The 23897-nt window shown below is 39.5% G+C and overlaps 1 protein-coding gene across 1 annotated transcript; it reads right to left on the bottom strand.

The window, feature by feature from the left end:
* Positions 1 to 1709: 1709 nt before the first annotated feature.
* madd (MAP-kinase activating death domain) lies at positions 1710 to 23341 on the bottom strand. Its single transcript, XM_029425516.1, has 16 exons — positions 22920 to 23341; positions 16349 to 16563; positions 14469 to 15113; positions 11234 to 11537; positions 9790 to 9921; positions 9546 to 9659; positions 8989 to 9069; positions 6793 to 6849; positions 5533 to 5705; positions 4334 to 4569; positions 4067 to 4223; positions 3848 to 3951; positions 3557 to 3762; positions 2950 to 3203; positions 2561 to 2700; positions 1710 to 1951 (listed from the first exon to the last, which is right to left on the bottom strand). Exons 2-16 carry the CDS (start codon positions 16405 to 16407, stop codon positions 1710 to 1712), a joined length of 2904 nt encoding a protein of 967 aa, XP_029281376.1. The 5' UTR covers positions 16408 to 16563; positions 22920 to 23341.
* Positions 23342 to 23897: the final 556 nt, after the last annotated feature.

Consider the following 23897-nt stretch of genomic DNA (forward strand, 5'->3'; position numbering starts at 1 on the left):
TATATCTATACACTGATGTGTGCGTGTATATAATATTATATATATATAGATATAATATATATATATCTACTATATATATATATATATATATATATATATAATATAAATATATAAATAATATATATAATATATATATATATAATATAAATATATATATAATATACGTATTATATATATATATAATATAAATATATATATACACTATGGATGTATATATAATATAACATATGTATGTATATATATATAATGTGTGGGTATATGATATATATATATTATATATACCTATTGTGTTATGAGTATAGAATTTGTGGTAGATAGATATAGTAGATACAGAGAGGATTATGAGATAAGAGGGAGGGGTAGATATTAAGATAGAGATATAAAGATAAGACGAGATAAGCAAATTAACCGTCCAGACTAGGGTTTGAGCAGTGGGAGAGAGAAGATACGGTGTATATGGGAATAGTAGAGTATAGTATATAGAGAGGAGAAAAAGGGAAAAAGTAAGTTGGGAGAATGAGAGAGAAAGAGAGAAAAAGATAAGAGAGAGATATAAGAAGGAGAGATAGAATGTTGGATTATATAAGAAGAGGGAGGAAAGAGATTATATATAGATATATATACTATAGTAATATATATATATATAGTATATAATATATTAATATTATATATATATATATATATATATATACATACATATACATACATATACACATATATATATACATGTATGTATATATACACACACATATATATATATATATATATATATATATATATTATATATATATATATATAAAAGGAGCAGCTGCAGTGGTGTGACTCAAGTCTGGGTCAAGTCTCATATGTATTCGTTTGAGTCAATTAAGTGAGGAAATAAATAGACTTCCCTAAATGTTTAGCGTTATAATATTAATTAAACGAGGCTAAAGTGATTGACCCAACCCAGACAAGTAGAGTCACAGATGCCGAGCATCAGTGTCGGCATCACAGTGTAGCTCATTTTGCTTACCCTCCACTCATCTCTTTATTTTCTTCATGCATGATTTCACTGATGTAGTTGCTGTACATACATTCCTCCGTCTGACCTCACATCAATGCTGCTTATGTGTGATGCCACCATCAAGAGCACCATTTGGACGTGTGTGGGTGGTTGTGTACCATGTCCCTGTTTGGTTTGTCCTTCACCTCACCTCGTGTAATAATAGACTCGAGCAGCTCCAGCAATGCGTGTGATCAGCACTAGATAACCTTCAGTAGATTCCAGTAGTGACTGTCTTCTTCACACAGTGATGTAAAGTGCTTCTTTTCGTATTTGATGTGGTAGCTTTAAAAAGAGGAAAAGTACTAGTTTGAAATAGTTTCCTGTCCTGGTTTACAGTTCCTGGTAAGTGTGTGTGTGTGTGTGTGTAGTTCTTTTCTGCTGAGTGCTCTGATGTCTAGTGACCCAGTAGTTTTGCAGTTTTGTTGTTTTGGTTATCTTGCTTTGTGGCGTTGAGAAACCTCATTGTTTTGGTTCTTGTTCCAGGCGCACGTGCACCTCGAGCACTTGTGGACCAGAAGTCTTCAGTAATCAAGCACAGCCCAACGGTGAAGAGAGAATCGCCCTCTCCTCAGGGCCGAATCAACAACACGAGGTGACGACTTCTTTCAAATATCTTGCAACATGAAAGATTAGAGCATATTGTCATAACACCTATTTCATTTTATTATGCTGAATGGGACTGAAACCGTGTTGTTTGCTTCAGTGAGAACCAGCAGTTCTTGAAGGAAGTGGTGCAGAGCGTTCTGGACGGGCAGGGAGTCGGCTGGCTCAACATGAAGAAAGTACGCCGTCTGTTGGAGAACGAGCAGCTTCGTGTGTTTGTGCTGAGTAAGCTGAACCGAGCCGTCCAGTCGGAGGAAGACGCCAGACAGGAGATAACGTGAGTGGGGTTCTTGTAAAGGTTGCCTGTCGTTGGAGTGATAATAAGATCATCAGAAAGCAGGAACACAATTCAAATGATCATGCAAAACCAAAGGTATCATAATTCACATTATTCACCCTTCACATTTATTTTGGAGAAGCTGATGGAGAGCAGAGGTTTACTCTCATCAACACAGTGATTAAGCAGCCTTTGTTTACAAGAGGCAACTGACTCAGCTGTAGAAAAATAAACTGTTAAATTGCCCACTAGTAAAAATGTAAATTACCATATCTACAATAAACTCTGTCATCATAATAGAAGACTTCATGTAAAACAACACCTATTAATGTAACCTGTCTCTGAACTCAACACTAACATGCCAACGTTTCTGTTGATAAGAACTTGTTAGCACACAGTTGCCTTTCAACACATCCAGAACAAACATTAGCATTCCTTTGATGAACACATTCTCCTTTTAGCTCTCCTTTTCTCCTTCACCAACTTCTGAAGGAAAGCTGAATGTTCAGGTGAACTGAGTCTGATTAAAGTGCTTTTGGTTTTGGTGCTCCGATTCATCGTCACCCATAGAAATCAGCCCACCTTCCATGTTTTGCAAGCTAGAGTTAGCTTAATAGAAACCAAAATATTCTCACTGGCAAAGGACATGAGTCCTCCAAATCCATCATTGCTGTTGTTGGAAATGGTGGAGTTCGGCGAGCTGTTGTGGGAGTCTCCCTCCCCATCAGACTCTCCTGGGAGCCTCAGGCTACAGGGACGCAAAGGACGCTGTACCCTAAACAAACAAAAAAAAGATCGCAAAGACGTTACCATGCACCATAGACACGGGAACATATGCATACACTATGGGAAACTCTCAAGCATTCGCACCACAACATCACACCACCACAGATTCAAGACCACCATGAATGGAGAGAATAATTTGACATGCTGGGTTTTGATTGAGAACATTGCATGGTCGGTCAGAGAGCCCATTTGAATGATGATGATGCTTTCATTCAAGTGATGAACAAGTTTAACACACTTGTTGCCATTGAGGTTCTGGTTGAATCGGGGGGTGTATGACTCCACTTGCTCTTCTGCATCAGGGTCATCCTCTGAAGGGAAGCCATACTGAGGCTCAAAGTACGGGTTGTCATACTCCTGTTTTTTGTTGGTTGAGTCCGCCAGGCCAGTGTCAGCTGTAGGTCTGAGGAATGGCTGACTGACCAATCCGGAGACAGGGTTCTGTAAAGCGGCACCTGCTGATACCTCAATGGAAGGGGCTTCCCCCTGCTCCTAGAAAAATGAGCACACAGATTAATGGGAATTATGAAGGATTAAATACTGTTCTCCTATCTTTCATTTTATTACAGATCAATTCTGCATTACTCTAGGTTGCCCATATATATTCTTAGAAATGTACAGCTTAGGAATGTCACTATATGCGGATATTGATATCATGTTAATAATACACATATGATAATATCGTGTGAATAATTATTTTGGCCTCGATAATTGTGTAGTGGAAATCAGATATTGTGACAGCCCTTGTACAGCTCATGTTAAAAGTTGTATTTACAAAACACAATAAAAAATAAACATACAGTTTCCAAAAGTGAATGTAAGCTTTACACTAATTGACCACACACTTGGTTGACTCCTTGGATGACCGTGCTGGGACTAGAGCTTGCAGTTGTGCTGGAGCTTGAGCGAAGAGGTTGTCCATCAGAGGGTTCGGCAGGTCCGTCCCCACTCGGTGGACCATCCGAGCCCTGACCTTCCCTGAAGTCATGGAAGTCTTGAAACTCGACCTCACTAGCGTCTCCCAGTGCGGCATGTGTAGGCGGATCCAAGTCTAAGACAACATGGTCAAATATTACAAGGTAGGAAAACGGTATGAATATGCATAATGCCTCATTTGTAATGAAACAACTACTGACTTGGTGTGTCTCCCTGGATGTCACCTTGGATCATCTCACTAACAAGGTCTCCAAGTGAGGAATAGGACGAGCTGGAGTCATCATAGGCCTCACTGTCACTGCCACTGCAACAAGTAAAATGTATTACCATGTATGCTCAACTGAAACTACCTACAGCTAATAAAATAATTAACTCAACTGAATTGTTATGCTGAAAAGGATCTTGCTCTTTTCTTTTACCTGTCTGTGGGGTCTGAGTCGTTGCCCTCATCCTCCAAGGGACCGGCCATAGCCTCAACCAGCTGGGAGCTTCCATCGTACACTCGGTAGAGCACTGGCTGCAGCTGGTGAGCATACCACTTGGGCTTGTCTCCGATTAAGGAGGGGTCAAACACATCTGGAACAGAGAGTGTGCAGAGTATAATGTTAACAACACTTAGTTGAATGCATTTTCTGTAACTCATATTGAGAGAGATACAGGCTACCACCATCTTAAATGAGCCTTACTGTTGTGTATCCTCTGAAAGGCGAGGTTGGTAGGATTGAGAGCCCATTCTCCATAGAACTCAACAGCCTGGGTGTGAGAAAGCTTATCTGCAAAGCTCGAGCGTCGTGGCCGAGATGCCAGAAAAGAAGTAGACTGAAAAGCCACCACAGGCCGGGGGAAGAGGCGCAAGGTGCGGGTGTGCATCTGGAACCCCTGGAGAACGTTTGGGGAGTTGAAGAACCGTACCATGGCGACCCTGTAAGAGAAAAAATAAAGTTCAGCTTAGAATTTTTTTTTTTTTTTTTTTATTGTTAAAATATGTACAATATAAATCAGGATTGCTCAATATATGTTGTAAATATATTAACAGATAAGTAAGAAAATAGTATTATTATTGTTGAATAATAAAAGCTCAGCTGATAAGTACGTGTGTAAATGCAGGGCATGGCTGCAGAATTAAAAGCGTGTTTTGCCTCTCCCTCCTCTGCACTCTGTCGGTGCATATTAGTGCGCATGAGGGCGTGGCTGAGTCACACACACACACACACACACAAGACTAAAACACGGAAGCAACCGTGGTAGTGACCTGTCAATCACAATGTGGCCCCGCCCTAAAGCATACGCCGCTTTATCGTCTGTGTTACTCTAAATGGGACCATCATTTCAAGTTCAACACCGGTATGTTTCACACAGCAGTATAGAACTTGTTATGCTTATTCCAAACACAAATGCTAATTCTATGTAAAGGTTGAGCCTAATTAGCTCTGCATCTTAAAATGAGTTGTTCTTGTCGATGTTTAGACTCTACCAGCAGTACCTGCCCGGCATGTCTCAGCAGAGGATGAATAATGTAGGACTGCTTTTTGTAGCCTAAAACGCTTGATAATAAGGAGACGAGGTCTACATATAAAACAAATAAACTATGGCTATTACAAACAAGTTTACAATAAATACATGTATTCTTTATTCTAGGGATGGTCTCTATATATTGATATATATATTGATATTGATTGACTTGCCAATCTTACAAATGTATATTCATTATCCTGTTCACATTGTAACTTGTAATATTAATATTATTGGTTATATCAGTATTGGCTACAACAAACGGATGATTATCGGTTATTGTTTTTATAACTTTTTAGAGTTCCTCGCACCTTAAACATCGACAGAGAGAAACATGACTAATGGACAATGGAAGTAGACATTCATGGCTTGCCTGGTGGCTACATCCACTGAGTCAACGTCATTGCCGTAAATAAGGGGGTTGAACTCTGTGGAGGACGGCGAGGCTTTATCTCGTCCAGGTGGGAGCAGGGGCATCTCATGAACTTCCTGGAACTTCTCCAGGTTCAGGATGGGTTGGGTGTTCAAACTCATACTGGCTAAGGCCTAGAACAGGTGACAGGGACACAAGTTAAACATAGCAGTGGATCTGAAGACAAAAACAAAGCGCTGTGATGGACCACTCCCACAATTGGCATCAACATTTAGTTATTAATATTGATTTTTACAATTTAAAGAATATTTCACAAAATGACAATTTGTATATCAATTACTTACAAAGATTTACCTAGAATTCTTGAAGAAAACTTAGATTTTCCTTTCATGGGAACGAAGAATCAAAAAACGCAGATGATAGTGCCGTAAATAGGGGACGCGCTTAACAACTGTGAAAGTATATCAAAATATCTGTTTACAAACTTGTGCAGTACAATCCTAGTCTCAGTTGTCCAGCCATGTGCTCACCTCTTCCCAAACACATGCATTTTCACTAACACTTAACATTTAAAAACACCAGAGGTGTTTGGGAAGTAGTGAGCATACGACTGGATAAATGAGACTTGGATTAAACTGCACGAGTTGTGTGAGCATGTTTTGATATAGTTCTGCTGTTGTCAAACGCTGCCCCCATTTACTTCGATTCATTTAAAGTTTTCTCCGTTTTTTTATTCTTTGTTCACTATGGCGGCATGCGAGAAAAACAAAGTTTTCTACCAAGAATTCAAGGTAACACCAGGTGAGTAATATGCAGCAACTGATGGAGTTTTGTGCATGTTGATGCCTGTGGTGGGTGCGTCACTTTGGAGAGGAAGGGAACAAGGGAAGTAAGTCACTATGCATGATTTGCTTTGAAGGAACTGCTGCAGACTGAAGTGTCAATGTTTAGCTTAGCATAATGGAACATTTAGTTGCTGGGTCTGGATGAATGTTAACATTGGGATTAGCTTCATCGTATCTTGTTTTGGTTACGAGAACACTAACTGATGCCAAGATAGATGCACGCACATTCAGTCATGCTCAAGCCAGAGCTAAGCAGTGTATCAAAAAACCGGTCCGCAACATTCTGTGACACTGTTGTTATGCATTGTATTCAAGTCTTGGAAGAGTAAGAGACAAGTAGTAGTGACAAGCAAAATAATGTGAGAGAAGATATCCGTGCAGGGGCATTACACATTCCACAGGAGAAATAAGTAACCTTATTTTCAGAGGAGAAGATCTGCTTTTGGGTGATCACGGTCAACCTAACCAGACACTGGGAAGGGGATAAGAGAGATGCGAGGAGAATCACATGAAGGCCTGGGATGAGAACTTTGTGACTGACACTGGAACGGCACATGACGGGAGGTTCACAACACTCATGATGGCCCTTTCCTTTCCTTTTCTTTGTCTCCTTTCAACAGTACTTTCCCACTTGTCTGCTTTTTGCTGACAGCAAAGAAGTATATTTTGGTGCCACCCAAATGTGAGTCAAATAGATATAACTCGATGAAAGAAAAGCTGATGTTATTTCTGATTTGTTTGTGCAATGAAAGAGATGTCTTGCTGTTTTATCGTTTCCATTTTCAATTTTAAAAATGTACTGAAGAAAGGAGATGAGAAAAGGTACATTTGTGTTTGGTTTGAGAAAGTGATGGAAGGGTAGTAAAGAGTGAGAGAGACATTTTGAGAAGAGAGAAAGAGGAATATGAGGAAAGAAGAGATGTTTTTATGCTCCACATGAAAGACAGTGATAAACAAACAAGCAAAAAATGGGACCAAAAACCAGACTTCACCTACAGAATACAGCCACTAAGAGACACATGAAGGCCATCCATGGTGACCAACTGGGACAAACCAGTGGTTACAATGGAGTGGTGATGACAGATACAAAAACAGCAGATCTTTTCAGAAACATAGATAAAATACTTGCACAATAAAGCACCTTTAGCAAAATAAATGACTTTTTTAACTGCCCAGAAAAAAAATGTCAGGTGAGCTGAAATAACACAACCACCATTTTTGTCAAAGTAAATAAATCAGTCGCTTGTTAGGACCAATTTATTTTTCTAAACCAGTGTTAAGTGCAAGTATTTTCAGTGACTCACATTAGCAGCATTCTGCTTTGGCATCACAGTCTTCAGACAATCACTTAAACCATCTTCAGTGACATTTTCTCCATTCACAGATATCAATGTTGTGCGCTTGTTTCCAAATATACAACTGCTAAACTGAGGCTTTGCACACTCCTACACACCAGCCTCTCAGTCACACATCCGCACACATGGGAGAGAGCTGCTAGTCACACACACTGCTAACGAACCGGCTCTGATTCAAGGAATAGATTAAACTAAATATGTGCATGCAAAGATTTCAACCACAAAACAGTTTGAACAGAATATATGAGGAAAGTTCTCTGTTGGTTGTAATCACTGAAACCATCAAATCAAAAGATAGACAACAAAGTTATTATTATTAAAAGTGATGTGTCATTTAAATATATTGGTAAAAAGTGATTGTTAGGCCATTTTAGTACGTCGGTCTCCTTTTATAAAAAGGTGAAGAATCATTACAAAGATTTCCTTTATTGTTGCTATTTTGTGAGCCTTACTCTGGATAAGAAATATGTGTTTGTGTAGCTGTTCAGATAAGAGATTAAAATAACTGGTGAACTTAAAATGACTGCAATTAACTTCTTACCCATTTTACAGAAGTGTCAGAGTAACTGTGGCAAAACAAAAAGGATACATGGCAATCTGATAAACAGCTAATGACGCCTAAAAGTTTAGAACTTTTTTTAAACTTTTCTTGCCCAATAAGCAAACAGACTCATCAAATGAGTAGTTTCCATATTTGCTGAAAAGGGGCTTTGTGTGATTGGTGTTGCTCAAAGCGTTGAAGTATGAAAAAGTGAGGTGTGCCATGAATCAGAACCAGGTTCTGGTCTTATGTTAGATAATCGGGTTAGAGGGGCGAGTTAGTTACTACCAGCATCACTAAGGGTTTTGCTTGAATAGCAGGGTCCTAGGATTTGATTTTACCTCCAAGAGCTAGAGCATGCAAAGAAAAACAGGAAAAAAACGAAAACAAACAATGATTATGTTAGTGCACTACAAAACCAACTCCAAATGCTCTCACACTCATCTACAATACATACAACTGTGTTGAAGAAGGAAGCCCCTACTCTTCACACTGCTGAAAGAGAAGTTTTACATTTATATAAGAAGTGCAGTCAGCTAACAGTCACAGGGGCTAACAATAAAGGGTTGGCTCCAGAGCAGCACCTTCATAATGGCGCCACATGTGCCAGTAGATGCACTGGCTCTGCGCTGAGGCCCCGGCTGCCACAGCGCAGCAGAATCCACAAGAAATATTATACTGATTTGAGAGGAATCACACAAATGACATGCAGTACCTGTTTCAGATGTTTCTTGAGCTCGATTGCTTCAGGCTCTGGAAGAGGTGGTAGGATCTCTGCATTGGTGGGTGCTATAACCTGTAGACAAAAAAATGTATAATCTAAATTCAGATAAGAAAGAAAGCCAGAATTACCGCCTTGTGGTTGTATGCCTCCGACAACCAGTCAAGCTGCAATTTACATCTAATATGTCGTAAATTCATCGTTTTCTCCAATTAGCCATTTGTTTGAAATAATCATGGTTAGCACTGAATTCTGATGGACAAAAAACGTATTTTGTGAGTCACGAGGTCACAGTTACTTTGACTGGCAAATTTGAATCAGTTCATCCTTGAGTCCAAGTGGACATTCATGCCAAATTTGAAGAAATTTTCTCAAAGCAGTCCTGAGATATCACGTTCACGAGAATGGGACATGTGTAGAGACGGACGGACAACCCGGAGGAATAAAGGTTGTTAAACTAATAGATCTCTCTTTTAGCTTAATCCGGACATCATGAAAACAGCGGAAACAAGATCAGAAGGAGGAGCAGAACAGCGAGTTGATGAACTGACCTTGCTGCTGTCAAGGTCCACAAGCCAAACATCGTCTGGCATTTTGAAATCAGATTTGTAGAGGAAGAAGCTGGCAGGCACACCTATAATGTAGGGGGTGGGGGCAAGAAGGAGCTGTGGGGAGGAGAAAACATAGCAGTCAGTCACAACTTGATGTTAGCACAATGGACCGCATTTTCAATTAAAAACGGCATTTTGAAAATCTTATTTTAGTATAGTGTTTATAAGGAATGATAAGTGGTACCTGCTCAGCAGAGGCCATGCATGTTGGCAGTAAGGGGATGACGGGGAACATGTACTCCAGAGGGTAGATCATGGCAACAAAGGCCATGACGCTCATAGACAAAGCATTGTAATCTCTGGATTGAAGAATGACCTGAAGGAAAAGAAAAAAAAACAAGAATCACTTGGTGGGTGGATGTTCATACGATCTGATCACCTAGTTGATTCTTCCTCTGGTGCTCTATCACACAAATATACGTCTAAGCTTTCCATATTCACTCTTTCCTTCAGTAATGTAAAGCTGTGAACAGAGTTTGCCTTGGACTCCTAAAAGCAATATTAACAACTGAGCTTTTATGAAAAAGTTATTTGGCTGCACAAGTTGCTTGAAGGGAAGTCACTCAGAAAGTTTCCAGGCAGCACTTAGTTCAGCCTGACTGAATTTAATGATGTATTGAATTCATCTTCAAAAAAAACTAAAAGGATGAATACAAGATGGGAGCATTTCATACAGGTAGAGAAAGTATTTTCGGAGGTCGACCCCTTTCAGGGAGACTTTTCAATCAATCTGTATTTTAAACTGATTTTCCACACGGACGTGTGGGAAGATAAAAATCCTTTTAGGATGGGGAATATCTATTTAAGTAGGTGCCCCAGATACATTTAAGTTTAGTTTTGTATATGTCATCATTTTCAACTTAAACAACTCAAACACACATATAATAAATAAAAAACAATAATAGGTCATTACTTTTGAAGTAGTGACAAACCAAAGCAATTTTATAGTGACTGGAGAAGGTGTAGGCTTAAGCCTTGGCCATTTAAAATGCATCATTTTAACCATTTTAAATTCTATATTTGAGAATAGGGAGAAAGCAAAGCCTTGCATTTATCCAGCAGTATGATCTTTCAGCAGTGTGACTTAAGCTGTGACGCTTAGGTTTGTTTTGGGATAGTTGCAAATTAGCCTGTGTATCAATGTCACTGTAAGCCAATAGCAACAGAACACTACACCAGCGCCAGCCAAACAAGGATTTATATTACTAATGTTTCTAGTGTTAAAGATAGGAGACACAGATGATCAGAGTCTTTTATTCAGTCATACAGCGTACGCAGTCTTCTTTTTACCCATCATGATTTCTCCAGTCTGCACTGAAATGGCTTCAGTGAGCCTACGTCTAACAGAAAATGTCTGATGAAGTTCGCTCAGGGCATTTCTCAGGAGGCCTATGAAACGTTTATTATCCAGGCGGGAACATGCAGCTGCATTCCTGAAGAAACCCCTGACCAATCACAACATACTAAATACAGCTCGGCTTGTTCTTTCCCCTTGAAATAATCAGTTCAGTCTTTAATACAATCCCACTGGTGAAGACAAACACACCTCCTGGTCTTATATACATGTTTACACAAAGGCAATGATTGATAAGAGACTTTTGCATCCTGAACTCAGTGCCCGTCCTTACCTTGTGCTCTAGCAGGACACAGCTGAGGACCTGAAGACAGGCATCCACACCCAGCAGCTCTAAGGGCAGGTGCAGGGGGAAGTCCACCATGGAGAAGCGAGAGTTGTCAGGCAGGGCGAAGGTGAGCGCCCGTTTGAGTTCATGGGGAAGGACTTCCACATCCACACGCCTCTGACCCGCCACTGGGACCGGGGAACGAAGCAACCGGTACACCCAGGATTCAATCTCCCGCAGGTCGGCCAGCAGCTGGCTGCCTTTCTCTTCCACCGACAGCGCCCCAGTGAACACCCGCCACATGGTGTCCCTGGGAAGGAAATGAACAAAGTATATTCAGAGTTATTCCTTTACATTCTTTTATTATTTTCATTTGAGATTATTTGTATTCATTCTCTTGATCTATAAAATGTATAAAGAAGTGAAAAATGTCCCCATCAAGTTTCTGAACCTGTTGTTGTTTTTTCAAACCAACTGTTCAAAATAATGACACAAAATATACAGTGGGGTTTTCTCCCTAGTTAACAGCAGGATTACTCATCAACATAGTGATTCCTATTAGGACTGCTATCAAAAATGCTTCACTGGGAGTGCCTTGGTAGCCGAGAGGATTCCCCCTTCGGACCCTTTTCTCCCTTTTCTATGTCTTTCCCCCCCCCCATATTTACACTTTCCTGTCTCAAAGAAAAGTCCAAGAGATTAACTTTTTAACAATGTTTCCCAACATGGTAAATATGTTAAGTTTATATAATATAAGTTTAAATAATATGCATTGATGTAATTCAACATTAATTACATTAATTGTAGTATTAAAAACATATTAAACTTAAACATTTGCTTGTCTTATTGTTGCAAACACCCAGTGAAATCACTAATATAACCAACAAATGAGATTGAAAACACAGGAGAGGCTCTTCAGCAATTGCCGAAATATTGATGTGCAAACCCTCCACTCTATACACACACATGGTGTCATTAAAGCCTCTCTGGAGTGTATACTCAGTGTGTGTATGGCAAGGAGGGAGATAATCATTAGTCCTTTGGAGCCCTCCCACCAACTGCAGCTGCTACCCAAAAGGCAGCCAGAGACCTCAATCTGTCAGAGCAGCCACAGCACAAAACGCTCGCAGCCATTATGTAATGGCTCTCCTCCTTCTCCGTCATTGCCACACCACTTTTCAACCAAACATGTCAGGGGGGGAAATGATTCTCAGGTCTGTTCAGCCTTTGAATGGCCTTTTCGAAGCTGTCAGAGAAACCACAGATGTATATGGATGGTGTGTGGATCCGCTGCAGCATTTTACCAGAGAAAGAAATGTCAAAGTATGAGATTAGCTGTGCATTAGACATTCCCACAATCCCTTGTAGTGATGAGAAGAGAAGATGCACTGGTTATACAGCTATAAATATATGGCTTTGGAGAACACTAGAGCTGCAGCGATTAATCGATCGACAGAAAAGTTATCGGTAACTATTTTTGATAAATCAAATAATTGGAACTTTTCACGCAAAAATGACTGAAAACACTGTTTTTCTCTGTTTCATATATTAAACTAAATATATGTTAGACATTTAAATGACATTTAAAAAGACATCCTCTTGGATTTTCAGAAACTGGAATGGACATTTCTCACTAATTTCTGACATTTTATAGACAACATATGCACCTCGGGTGACCAACAACCATGCTGGTGAGAAGCGACAACCTAATTAACACTTTGCCACTCCAGACTTACAATCTATTATGCATCACCCATAGCAACAGAATAACCTAAAGTGCACTGCAAATACTGCCACATCCCAACACAATGCCACAAACAAATACAGCTGTGGGTAGTTTCTGCAGCTTAAACTAAATGTGAATCAATCTACCCTGGAGGTAGATTAAAATAAATCAACATACAATATGATCAACACTTTGCTTCAAGTCTAGTAAGCAGAATACTATGTTGATGCCATGAGAGGGTATACCATGAAGCTCTTACAAACATTTTCAGTTTTCATTTTGTGGTTTAGTTTTAACTTCACCCTCTTAATAGAATGGGTGGGCAACTAAAGAGCAGCTCAAGTATCAACAGAAATTCGGCTTTTCCAACTGAACTCAACTAGACAATTGTATAACATTTATTCGTTTAACATTCTTTGTACCTCAGCTGGACCTATAGCACGCACTTGCTGAAACAATATTTGCTGTAATACAAAACCCTTTAAATGCACTGTGGATATTTTTGTTACCATTATTTACCATTGAGGTGGAGTGTGATAGCATAAAGCGTACTGTGAAAACATGACAGATGATGGCCTGCAGATGGCCTGCAAAACTGCATGGAGCCAAATACAAAAGCTCTTGCATTAATTCTGCAAAAACAAAAACATACACATAACATGTGTAACATGGACAATGAGAGAAGCAGGTGGGGTGTGTGTGTGTGTGTGTGTGTGTGTGTGTGTGTGTGTGTGTGTGTGTGTGTGTGTGTGTGTCATCAGCAGGAACACTGTAAAAAGCAACAAATCTTTGCTATTTTTCAGCCTTGATTTCTTTTTTTTTTTAACTGAAGCAAAAAAGGATTTAAGCAACCGTATCAATGCTGTGTTTGTGTGGTTGATAATTTGCCATTTCAATATGAATGCAATGATGTTTTCAACATCTAATTTTCTTAAGTTTGTAAGCTGTGCTATTATTTCTTTTTTTTTTAATTATAGGCATGTATGTACAGAGTTATTAGGACACAACAACACTTACCGTCCTCAGTTTACTAAAAGGCTGAAAAGTTCACAGCCAACGATACATAATGAACACGCCTTACTGATCATGTCATGGACTAGAAATTGATGGTGTAAATGTCATGGTTTCATTAAAATTAAAGGTTGTATGCCCTTGGTGATATGAATGTACTCAGGGTGATCTGCCAGATAATGAGGTCTTGTAATCAAAGTTGACAATTGGCCTGAGGGTGGCACAATAAAGAAAAGGTCACAGAGTGTCAAAAGCAGATCATCATCTGGCAAGCATGAGTGTGATCAGTATTTAGCAGATTCTGGTATTTCTAGGGGACAAAGTTTGTTTCGATAGTGGCCCAAGAACCACCTTTAAACCAAAATAGCCATAAGCAGGAGCATCTTACATAGTGCATGCATGTTTTAATGTACACCAGGCTGAATGGTAGACAGAAAAATCACAATGAAGCACACGTAGGCAACAAAGAAGAGCTGCTTGTATAACTGAAGGTGCGAGCCTCACCTCTGGGTGGTGCGAGGGAGCCCGGCACGATGAGTTAGCCTCTGACTGCAGCAGTCCACCAGCCTCTTGAGAATATATAAGCATTCCCTAAAGGTGGAGAAGAAGGGGTAGTGGCTGAGTATGCACAGCGAGGTCAGCGTGCTGTTGCGGTTCCTGGCTGCCATCTTAGCAGCGCTCCGCCTGTGCTGCGGGGACTTGCCGGCATTTAGCTCGGCACCTGGCTGTCCGCTCTCTTCTCCAGAGGCAGGCGGAGGTGCTGACTCAGCATTGTTAGGTGGCGATAGCACGGAGGAAGGTGGGCCTCCACTGCTGCCATCAGACCCATCACTAGCAGTCTCCGCCCCCTGTGACGCGGACTCCGTGTGGCCACTCTTGTCCCCGCGAGTACGATGATGCCCTCGCTGAAAAGAGCGGTAGAAGTTGACGCAGATTCCGTAGCGTGTGATTCCTGAGTCCTTGTCAGTCAGCGTGAAAACAAATGAGGAGTCATCTCGAAGGCTAACCCTGCGCTGGCGAATACTCAGGCAACCCTCTGGTTGGCAGAAAAACACCACGTCTGGTGGGAGCGGGAAGTCATGATGGTCCTCCAGCGGGTAGCGGCGGAGGAGTTGAGGTGTCTGGGCCACACTGTCACTACTTGGTTGCCTGGAGGAGAGATGGACAAACATTTGTTTTGTATTTAAAGCAGTTGTAGTGCTGCGCCCATCATGAGATCTATGTGGTTTAATAACTCTGTTTTCTGTGAATTTTACAACTCATATCTGATGTTTCTGCAAATCCAATATCCCCTCAAACACAGATTTGAATTTAATTTGAAATGAGCCTTAGATCACTTGATAGCACAACGCAACGGCTAACCAGGCCTGACGGTAGTCGGGTGCTTCCAAAAGCAAATTTGTAACTATATTTAGGTTTTAAAATGCAAGAACTGGTTTGGAAAATCTGATCAGTGAAAGTAAACAATCCCAACCACAACAAACAACTCGGAAAGAAATTCCCCCTTGAGTACTACACTTCATCCCTGAATGATCCAGTAGAGATACTCAGTGGCAGTGACTTGACAACTCTCTAATTTCACTGTGTTAATGTGAATCATCCTTTTCCCCTCTGGCTACTGTGCTTAAAACAATGTGTTACTATCCTTCATTATGCATGCAACATCATATGTGGGTAACTGCGGAATCAACTCCAAAGCAAAGACTTTGAAGTGTTAATGAAGTTAACTCGTGAAACAAAAAAACCTGAAACAGAGCCATAAAACAATGCCAGACGCGTTGAGGGCAAAGTGTTAACGTGTTTCCGCAGGGAAAAGGAAACCAGGATGTCCAGTTTTTCTGCTAATCATATGCCAAGACACCACAAGACAGTGTACACCTCCTTTGAGCCTGGATTGTACCACTCTGGGAAGTGTGGCAACTATAATTTTCTGGTGACACTTGTAAGGTTAACAGTTCACAAGCACAATGTCAAACAACAGGTTGCTGTAGGCTTTGTGTGCTTACACATACAGTATGTGTGGAAACGTTGTGTTATTGTTTTGCAAGACTGCTCTGCATTTATCTGCTGGAACCTCTGCAGAATCACCTCCTACAGCAGCTACGTCATTGAAATGAAGGAGTTCTTGCACTTTGGACACAGTACAATTGTTGGTCTGACAGGACCATCGTGATGAGATCAGTATCTGTCACAAATTATGGCCGTCTTAGAAGTAAAAGGTTTAATTGACGTTAAATCAGTTGAATACGTGACTACAGTATGTTTTCAATTATCATCTCTAAATGTTGGTTTGCATGCAGTGTTTGCAGCCTCTCTTATGACTAAGTTGACTTGGACATCCTTTAAAGAAAGAAATACTACCGTAAGTCAGATTCAGTTATTACCTTGCTCCGACCACCACCAAGTAGTCTAGAAGTCGAGGGCACGGTTTCTTTTTCTCCATCTTGGATTGACAACGTCCCGTATGTCACGGCATCCAGGATTTATGTTCCCTCTTGAGTCAGTGGTGCCTTTCCATCACAACTGGGAGCGTTCAGGTGTAAAGTCGAAACACAGCTCCTCAATTGTCATTGTGATGGTAAAAAAAAAAATGTCAAACCTGCAACACAAGAAAAGGGTTAAAAAAAAATCTTAGGTCATGTGTTTCTCTGGCCATAATTAAATGAACACTGGAATGTAAACCAATGAGAAACAATGTGGATGCATTATGAAAACATTTGGTCCACCAGCGCTGCATAACACCAGCCAGCCACATGATTTTTCAGAGTTGAAGTATGGCATCATGATTTATAGTTTGACTTTTTCTTTTTTTCTAAATGTCAAGGTCTATAAAGCCTTTGGGTACACACTGTTATTCTACTGAAGTTTGCAGCAGTCTCACTTCATCTACTACTTCAGTCAGTACCAACAACTTATTACAAGAAGCTTTTCAACCCCGCATGACGGAAGGTGGTTTGTTTATGTGGAGAGAGGCATATGATCTTCTAAGCTTTTATAGATTTACGATATAGCCGTTTTATCGGTTGAGTAAACATGGGAGCAGACAGAGAACAGTGTTGTGTTCTCCCCAAATAACCCATCAGGGAAGCTGTTTAATGTCACAAGTTACCAATGACGGACAACAATCCCATTCTGGTTTATTGAAAGTAAACTAAAACTCATTTCCTTTTTGTTTGACGGTTTATCATAAAAGCCCTTGAACATGACAGATGTTAATATTGTAAGATCTCTTCCATCTTCCATTTCTGCCATCTTAACAGCATTGTACCTCTGCTGGAAATGTCACTGCAATGTCACATCTACATTTTACTTTGCAAGAAATGAAAAACATTAACAACGTTTTTACAGAGTGATCTCTTCTACCAGACAGCGTACATGGCATACAATGATATGCTGGCGGAAGCACAAAAGATGTCAGACGTGGCACCCAAATAATAAAAGCATCGCTCTAAACAGAGAGGTTTTAAAAAAATGCATGGTTTATTCCTATGAAACATTAATAGTGTTGCAAGTCGTTTAGCATTGATTTTCCTGTTATGACCTAGAGCTGCAACGATTAGTTGATCGACAGAAGAAAAAAAATCAGCATCTATTTTGATAATCAATTATAGTAATCTTTCATGCAAAGATGTCAGTAACTCTTTATTCAGCCTCTCAAATATGGAGATTTCCTGCTTTTCTCGGTTTTCTATCACATTAAAGTGAATATCTTTGGAGTTTGTCATAATAATAATCAGCAGATGAATTGATTAGTAAAAATAAATCCTTTAGTTGCAACCCTATTATGAGCATTATGTCAGCTGCTTGTTTTTGACGGAGGATAACAGACTTTTCAGTAGAGGCTCGCTAATATAGTAAGCAGCTTAGGGGCCTTGGTGGAATAAGCACCCTTCATAGCTTGTACTATGGCCCTGTGACTGACCTGCAGGACCTCTACAGATGGCTATTCCCCACCATGGAGCCACTTAAAGCTCCAGCCTAGCATCATCTCACATTCAGGATAATGTAATCTTCCAATTACACCAACAACACTGGTGCTTAGTCATCTCAAGGGAGCAGTGCTCTGAATGAACTGTACATGTGAAGAGAATGCATAAACCACTCAATGTAAAAAATAAATGTAAAACAACCCAAGAGATGGAGGCAATTATGCTAGGCTCACCTTTTAGTACTTCTGCCTGAAATTAAACTATTTATTTTCACATTCCCACAGTTAATTCAAGTCACGTTTAGCTGCAGTAGCGTGATATGTTACTGATAAGCATAAGGAACTTGTCACACCCCCACACAAGGAGGTCATCGGTCAGGAACAAACTCAACCTGCTTCATTTACATCTACGTGTGTTAGTTATCTGGTGTTATTACCAATGTGTTTTACATCTACAGCGATGTTAAAAGTGTCAAAAGAGTATAACAATGGGTATTTTCATTACAAAGTGAAGCTTATTGAGACATTGTCAGAGCGGAGAACTTGGCATCTCCGTCTCTCCCACAACAGATTTCTCCCAGCATGATTATTAAACGTTATAAAATGGCGGCTCTATAAAGAAGCCCCTTGCTCGTTTATTCCGTAGGATGAGCATAAGCTTTAGACTGCTAAAAAAACAAACACATAGACATTATCATATTATACTACATACATTATACTATCAATCACAGTGAAGCAGGGTCAATGAAAAAAGGTGTTGACACATATCTGACATTAGCAACTGTAATACAAAATCTATAGTGAGGGATCTACTTTTACCAGAGTGTTATGTCACGGTGAACAGCCTTTAATCTAACGCCAACAAACGCTACATTCAGAAACTCCACCCTGAAACACAAACATTATACCCAGAGCAGTATTTCACTGTCTCTTAAAGGCTGTTATCCTTGCACTGATAAGCTAATGGATTCATAATTTAGCCAGTGGTTCCATTTATGCATTCCTATTGAAAGAGTAACCTGGGGGGAAAAGGACTAGACCGTGTTTTCTACTACAAGTTTAAAAGGAGCCGAATATCTCTCCGGGCTGAAAAAAAAAAAAAAAGAATATAAACTCTACATTTTTTACATAATTAATTCACAAATATGTAAATAAAATTGAGCGTTTCAAGCTCAATTTTATTTACTTATTTGTGAATTAATTAAATTCAAAAAGGCTATTAAAAAAAAAAAATGTATAGGTTAATAATTATGACATAAAAAGATAAAAACAAGTGTAATAAATGACTATTAACATTGGAATTTGTGCACATTTTGTGCAAATTCTCCTGTTTCAGTGCCGTTATAAGAGCTGTTTTTGAATGAGCGTCTATCAGACGCGTCGTATCACACGGTGTCATTAACCCAATCAGCCAAGGCAGAGCCAGCAGGAGACGCAGCTGTTTCCAGGGGGTGACTTTATCACAGAGGGCTTCAGATGCATTATGGGTCTAATTGTGTCTAATAGCTCCACTTGTGAGTAGAGGAGCCATTCACAGAGGGACATATGATAAAATTAAACTAGACCCTTATGGATGGAGCATGCTGGTAAAACGGTCAACATGTTCATTTAAATAAATGTCTGCTAAGTCACAATCTATTGCCAAATTAGGTATGGTGCTTGACGCTATGACCCTCCATGGCTAAACTACGTTTGTATACTAATGAGTTAGTGATAATGGCAGAAGAATAAGCCTTTGTATGTTTTCTCTTTATTTAATTACCAAATAGATCTAAAAATAGAAAATGCCTATGCCATTGTCACTGACACATTAGAATAAAAACAGTTTAGCCACATAGAATACTTTTTCATGTTTGGGATAAAAATAAGACACTTGACAGGGTTAACATAAGCAATGAGTATGCTGGCTAACACTGTCCAATGCAGCAGTATTTGATGTGTGTGAAAAGAAGACACGGCTCAAACAGCACTACAGTCTGCTGAAACATGTCTTGATGAGTCAGCACTTATTACATTTAGTGAAATTATTCAAATACACTTGCGAGGCTGACACTAATGTTTATTGCCCTTGCAATGAACAAGAAGACCAAAATAAACTGTCACTGAACTTGAATAAGTATGTCTGCTACTCCGAGAGAGTGTAAGAGTAAATACCCTTGTGTTGAAACACTCCATGTTCTTCACACTATTCTAGCTATTTCTACGTGCATGGCACAACTCTTAGCATGTTGGAGACTGGTAAGAACTTGAAGCTTCCTCACAGCAAAGGCTAAAAACAGAGATTAACTAACCACATAATATATTCCAACAGAGAGGGCTAGGCCTATGCAGAATACAGATCTGTCCCTCTTTATCTTGACAAACCATCAGGACAATGAATCAACATGTAGGTCTGGAAACATGAATGCTTCCTGGTGCAAAGCCAAAATGGCTTTTTTATGAAGCAGCAGAGCTGGAAGCAGAGCAGGAGGCAGACTCATCCGGCACAAAGATACAGGACCACAACATTATTTTTAGATGAGGGCAGAAAGACAACGCCACTTCACTGATTACATTTAATGAACGAGCTTGGTATTGAACCTTTTTTTTTCTCTCTCTAATAAAAAAAAAAAAAAGAGATAAAAGTACCCCGACAGCACGATGTAATCTTTGAAGGCAAGATAATGATGTAGGTTAACACACCAGATGAATCTGGTCAGAGTGGTCTGCAGGCAGAACTCACTGCTTATGTAAGCACAGAGAGGAGATGGCTATGATTCACAAGCTTCCACAAGTATTTCTTGACAGTCACTGTGAACAGCAGTTAGTAGCGATGGAGAAGACTCTGTTGAATTTAGTTCAGCGAGGACACACAAACGAGAGAGAGAGGGGAAGTGTAGTATTGTTTGTTACGTTCTCACTTTTATATTACAAATTTCTCTTCTTATTGAACCAATCGTACCACAGCTGAACAGATATAAGAACTAGTTTGGTCAATAAAACTGTTTACACAAAATTAGTCTCTCCAGGCCTATTCTGAAAAGTGCTGCACTCTTCTCTCTATTTATATATTATTTTTCAAAATGCCCAAAAGACACAAGTTTCTAGAGCTTGTGCACCTTGTGACCCCCATGTTTGGTCCCAAGATTCGCAAGACCAAAGCAGTTACAGTGTTCTGTTGTCTGTTTGTCTATATAAAATAAATAACTGTATGTGTTGCATTCAATCCTATAGGTTCACTTTTCACTTGTGTTGTGGTAATTGGGTCATGTGCCATGATGCAAGCTGTCGCATGAAAATTGAGTAAGGCAAGCATTTCCTTTTTAATGAGTAACAGGGAGGTGTGGATTACATAAGAATAACATGCATACCTTGTTTTTATTTAAGAATAAATCATACATCAATACATCATCCTAACCCTAACTCACGGCTAAGAAACTCCAGTATACGGTAGGTGATGTATTTGTCAGTTTTATCATCATCTTGTTTATTTTCTATGATCCTCACAGTTAACGGTTAACTTTTTTGGCCCCTTTATATTTTGAATTGCACATCACTGTTAACCAGTAATATTTATGACATCAGTTCATCTGTTTACACTCTAGTATTGTGTACATTTAGTTTTTGCAACTTACTGATATTTTTTATTGTTCATATTTTTGTTTTATTTGCACTCTTTCCCACTTTGTACTGCGGCTGCAGCACAATAATTTGCATCGGGATAAATAAAGTTGAATTGATTTTACATATATTGACATCCAACTCAAACTTCAGGATCAATGAAGTTAATATTATCTTGTCTCATGTCATAAATATGAAGCTCGTATGTAACATCTATGGCTGCTTATAATATCTGAGTATTTGGTACTGAAATTCTACTCTGTTCTTCAGTTAACTGATATCAATAACTACCTCTGAATGTACCTGAATGGTCATTCAATACATTTAATTACATTACAAATTACAATACATTAAATCAACTAACTTATCTCATCAGTCGTGTCGGAAGCTGGTTTGACATTGAGTAAGATGATACAACTGCAGAACGATGCTGTAACCATGATAAATGTACAATGACACGGTTTCAACTGAATAAGTGTCCGTTACAGCTTATGTTACTGAGGAGGTATTTTACGACCAACTGTAGTGATTAGAGTAGAGACACTGAGAGGAGGATTACATTCAGTAAAAGTACTAGTCATTTATTGTTGGTCCTTATTAACAATTTAAAAAAAACAATGCACATACATAATAAATAACATAAATCATAGCTCAGTTTTTTATTTGTTTACCATCGTATTTTTAATTTTACTTGTTTGCAAAGTGAACTATACATACTTAATTCCTTGTCACGACCACTCCACAAGTTAACCCCTTAGACAGATACACATGTACTCTTTATATTTGACCTTACCCTTGTATTTTTACTAAGCTTTACTATAACTAAATAGCCCATAGGAATAGGAAACAATTTAGTTTGCGCTTTATACATTATCTGTGCAGTTTAAGATTAAATGGATCAAAATAAATTCGTAATAATACGATCGGTTTACAATTTGTACAGCTCTCTTCTGTAGCATGAACATGGGAGGAGAGTTGGTTTGGTAACATTATGCGTCTCCCCATACCTGCACAGAGTAATGTAACGTTATATGAGAGAATAATACAGTAACTATAGTGAGTTCTGGTTCAAGATATCTGTAGATTTATATAATATTGCAATAATTCAGAGTGACAAACGTGATAAGGCGATGCCGACCCTATCTCCAGATCCTTTTATTATATGAATTATGACATGCTGCTAGGCCTTGTCCTACATGTTCACCCCTAAAGATGCATCCTCTAGCTTTATGGTTTTCTACGTCACGGATGGATTAGCTAGCTAGCTGCCGAGCTGCTGACAGTAGCTTGAGCGGTTTATCTCATAAATAAAACAACTATCACATGTAACACAACAGTGGCAACGTCAGAAAACGCTTCAGGTCACACAGCCACAAATGCGGGGGATGTGTTTAAATATCAGAAAAGTAGAGTAAGACCATCCTCACCTGCCTACATTAGCTGGTTAGCCGCTAACGTCCGCTGTGAAACCAGCTGCTGATGACGGCCTGGGTGGTGGGTGTCCTCCACGGTCACAGAGGCAGAGAGGCAGCAGTGTTAGTCTGAATTCAGACTTATTTCTGATATATCATGGTATATCATTAGGAAACGACGGCTGAAAAGGGCTAGCTACTCCCTCTGGCTGGTCTGCAGCATGAATAAATGATGTGAAATGTGTGCCCGCCTCTCAGCTCGATGAACGGGCGGATCAGTCAGTTACAACCTGCCTTCACAACATCCTCTTCATCATCATCAGTATGCAGGGAGTTCCGCATACTGAGACCTAACGGAAGCGACAAACAAGCCCGACGAAAAACACTTAATGCTCCCCACAGGGACTGACGTTAGTGTGGCTGCGGTGGTGGTGCTTCACTCAATAATCAGTCTGACAGTGTGTAGTATTTTACTGTGGTTTTATCGCATGACAGGGCCGGATAAAGCGTTTTTAGGGGCCTATACATGTGATCTGATTAGTCCCCCCCCCCCACACACACACATTATTAACTACAGTTTATGACAATTAATATCACTTAAAGGAAAACAAGCTCTGTCAGGATAAAATATCAGTACGAGCTTTATTTATAATATGTATTTATTTACCAGGGACAGTGCACATTAATGAAAATTGCAGTTTCCACCTCAATGCATATATGCCAGAGTTAGCTAATGAGCTCATTTTCATCTGTAATCCCTGGGCAGGTAATTACAAAAAGTGACCTATTGTTAACAATACAATGCTTCAGCAAACACTACACATCAATACAATGTGATACAATACAATACAATAAATATATTACAAAAGTAGCATATATATATATATATAAAAAAACAGTAGTATGTGACAGCAGTGCCAGAGATGAGGTAGTATGGGTACTCAACTATGATTGCACGTTTGGTTTTCTTTAAGCCATCTCTTTAGTTTATGT

Source organism: Cottoperca gobio, chromosome 3, assembly GCF_900634415.1.
Source record: "Cottoperca gobio chromosome 3, fCotGob3.1, whole genome shotgun sequence".
NCBI classification, from domain to species: Eukaryota; Metazoa; Chordata; class Actinopteri; order Perciformes; family Bovichtidae; genus Cottoperca; species Cottoperca gobio.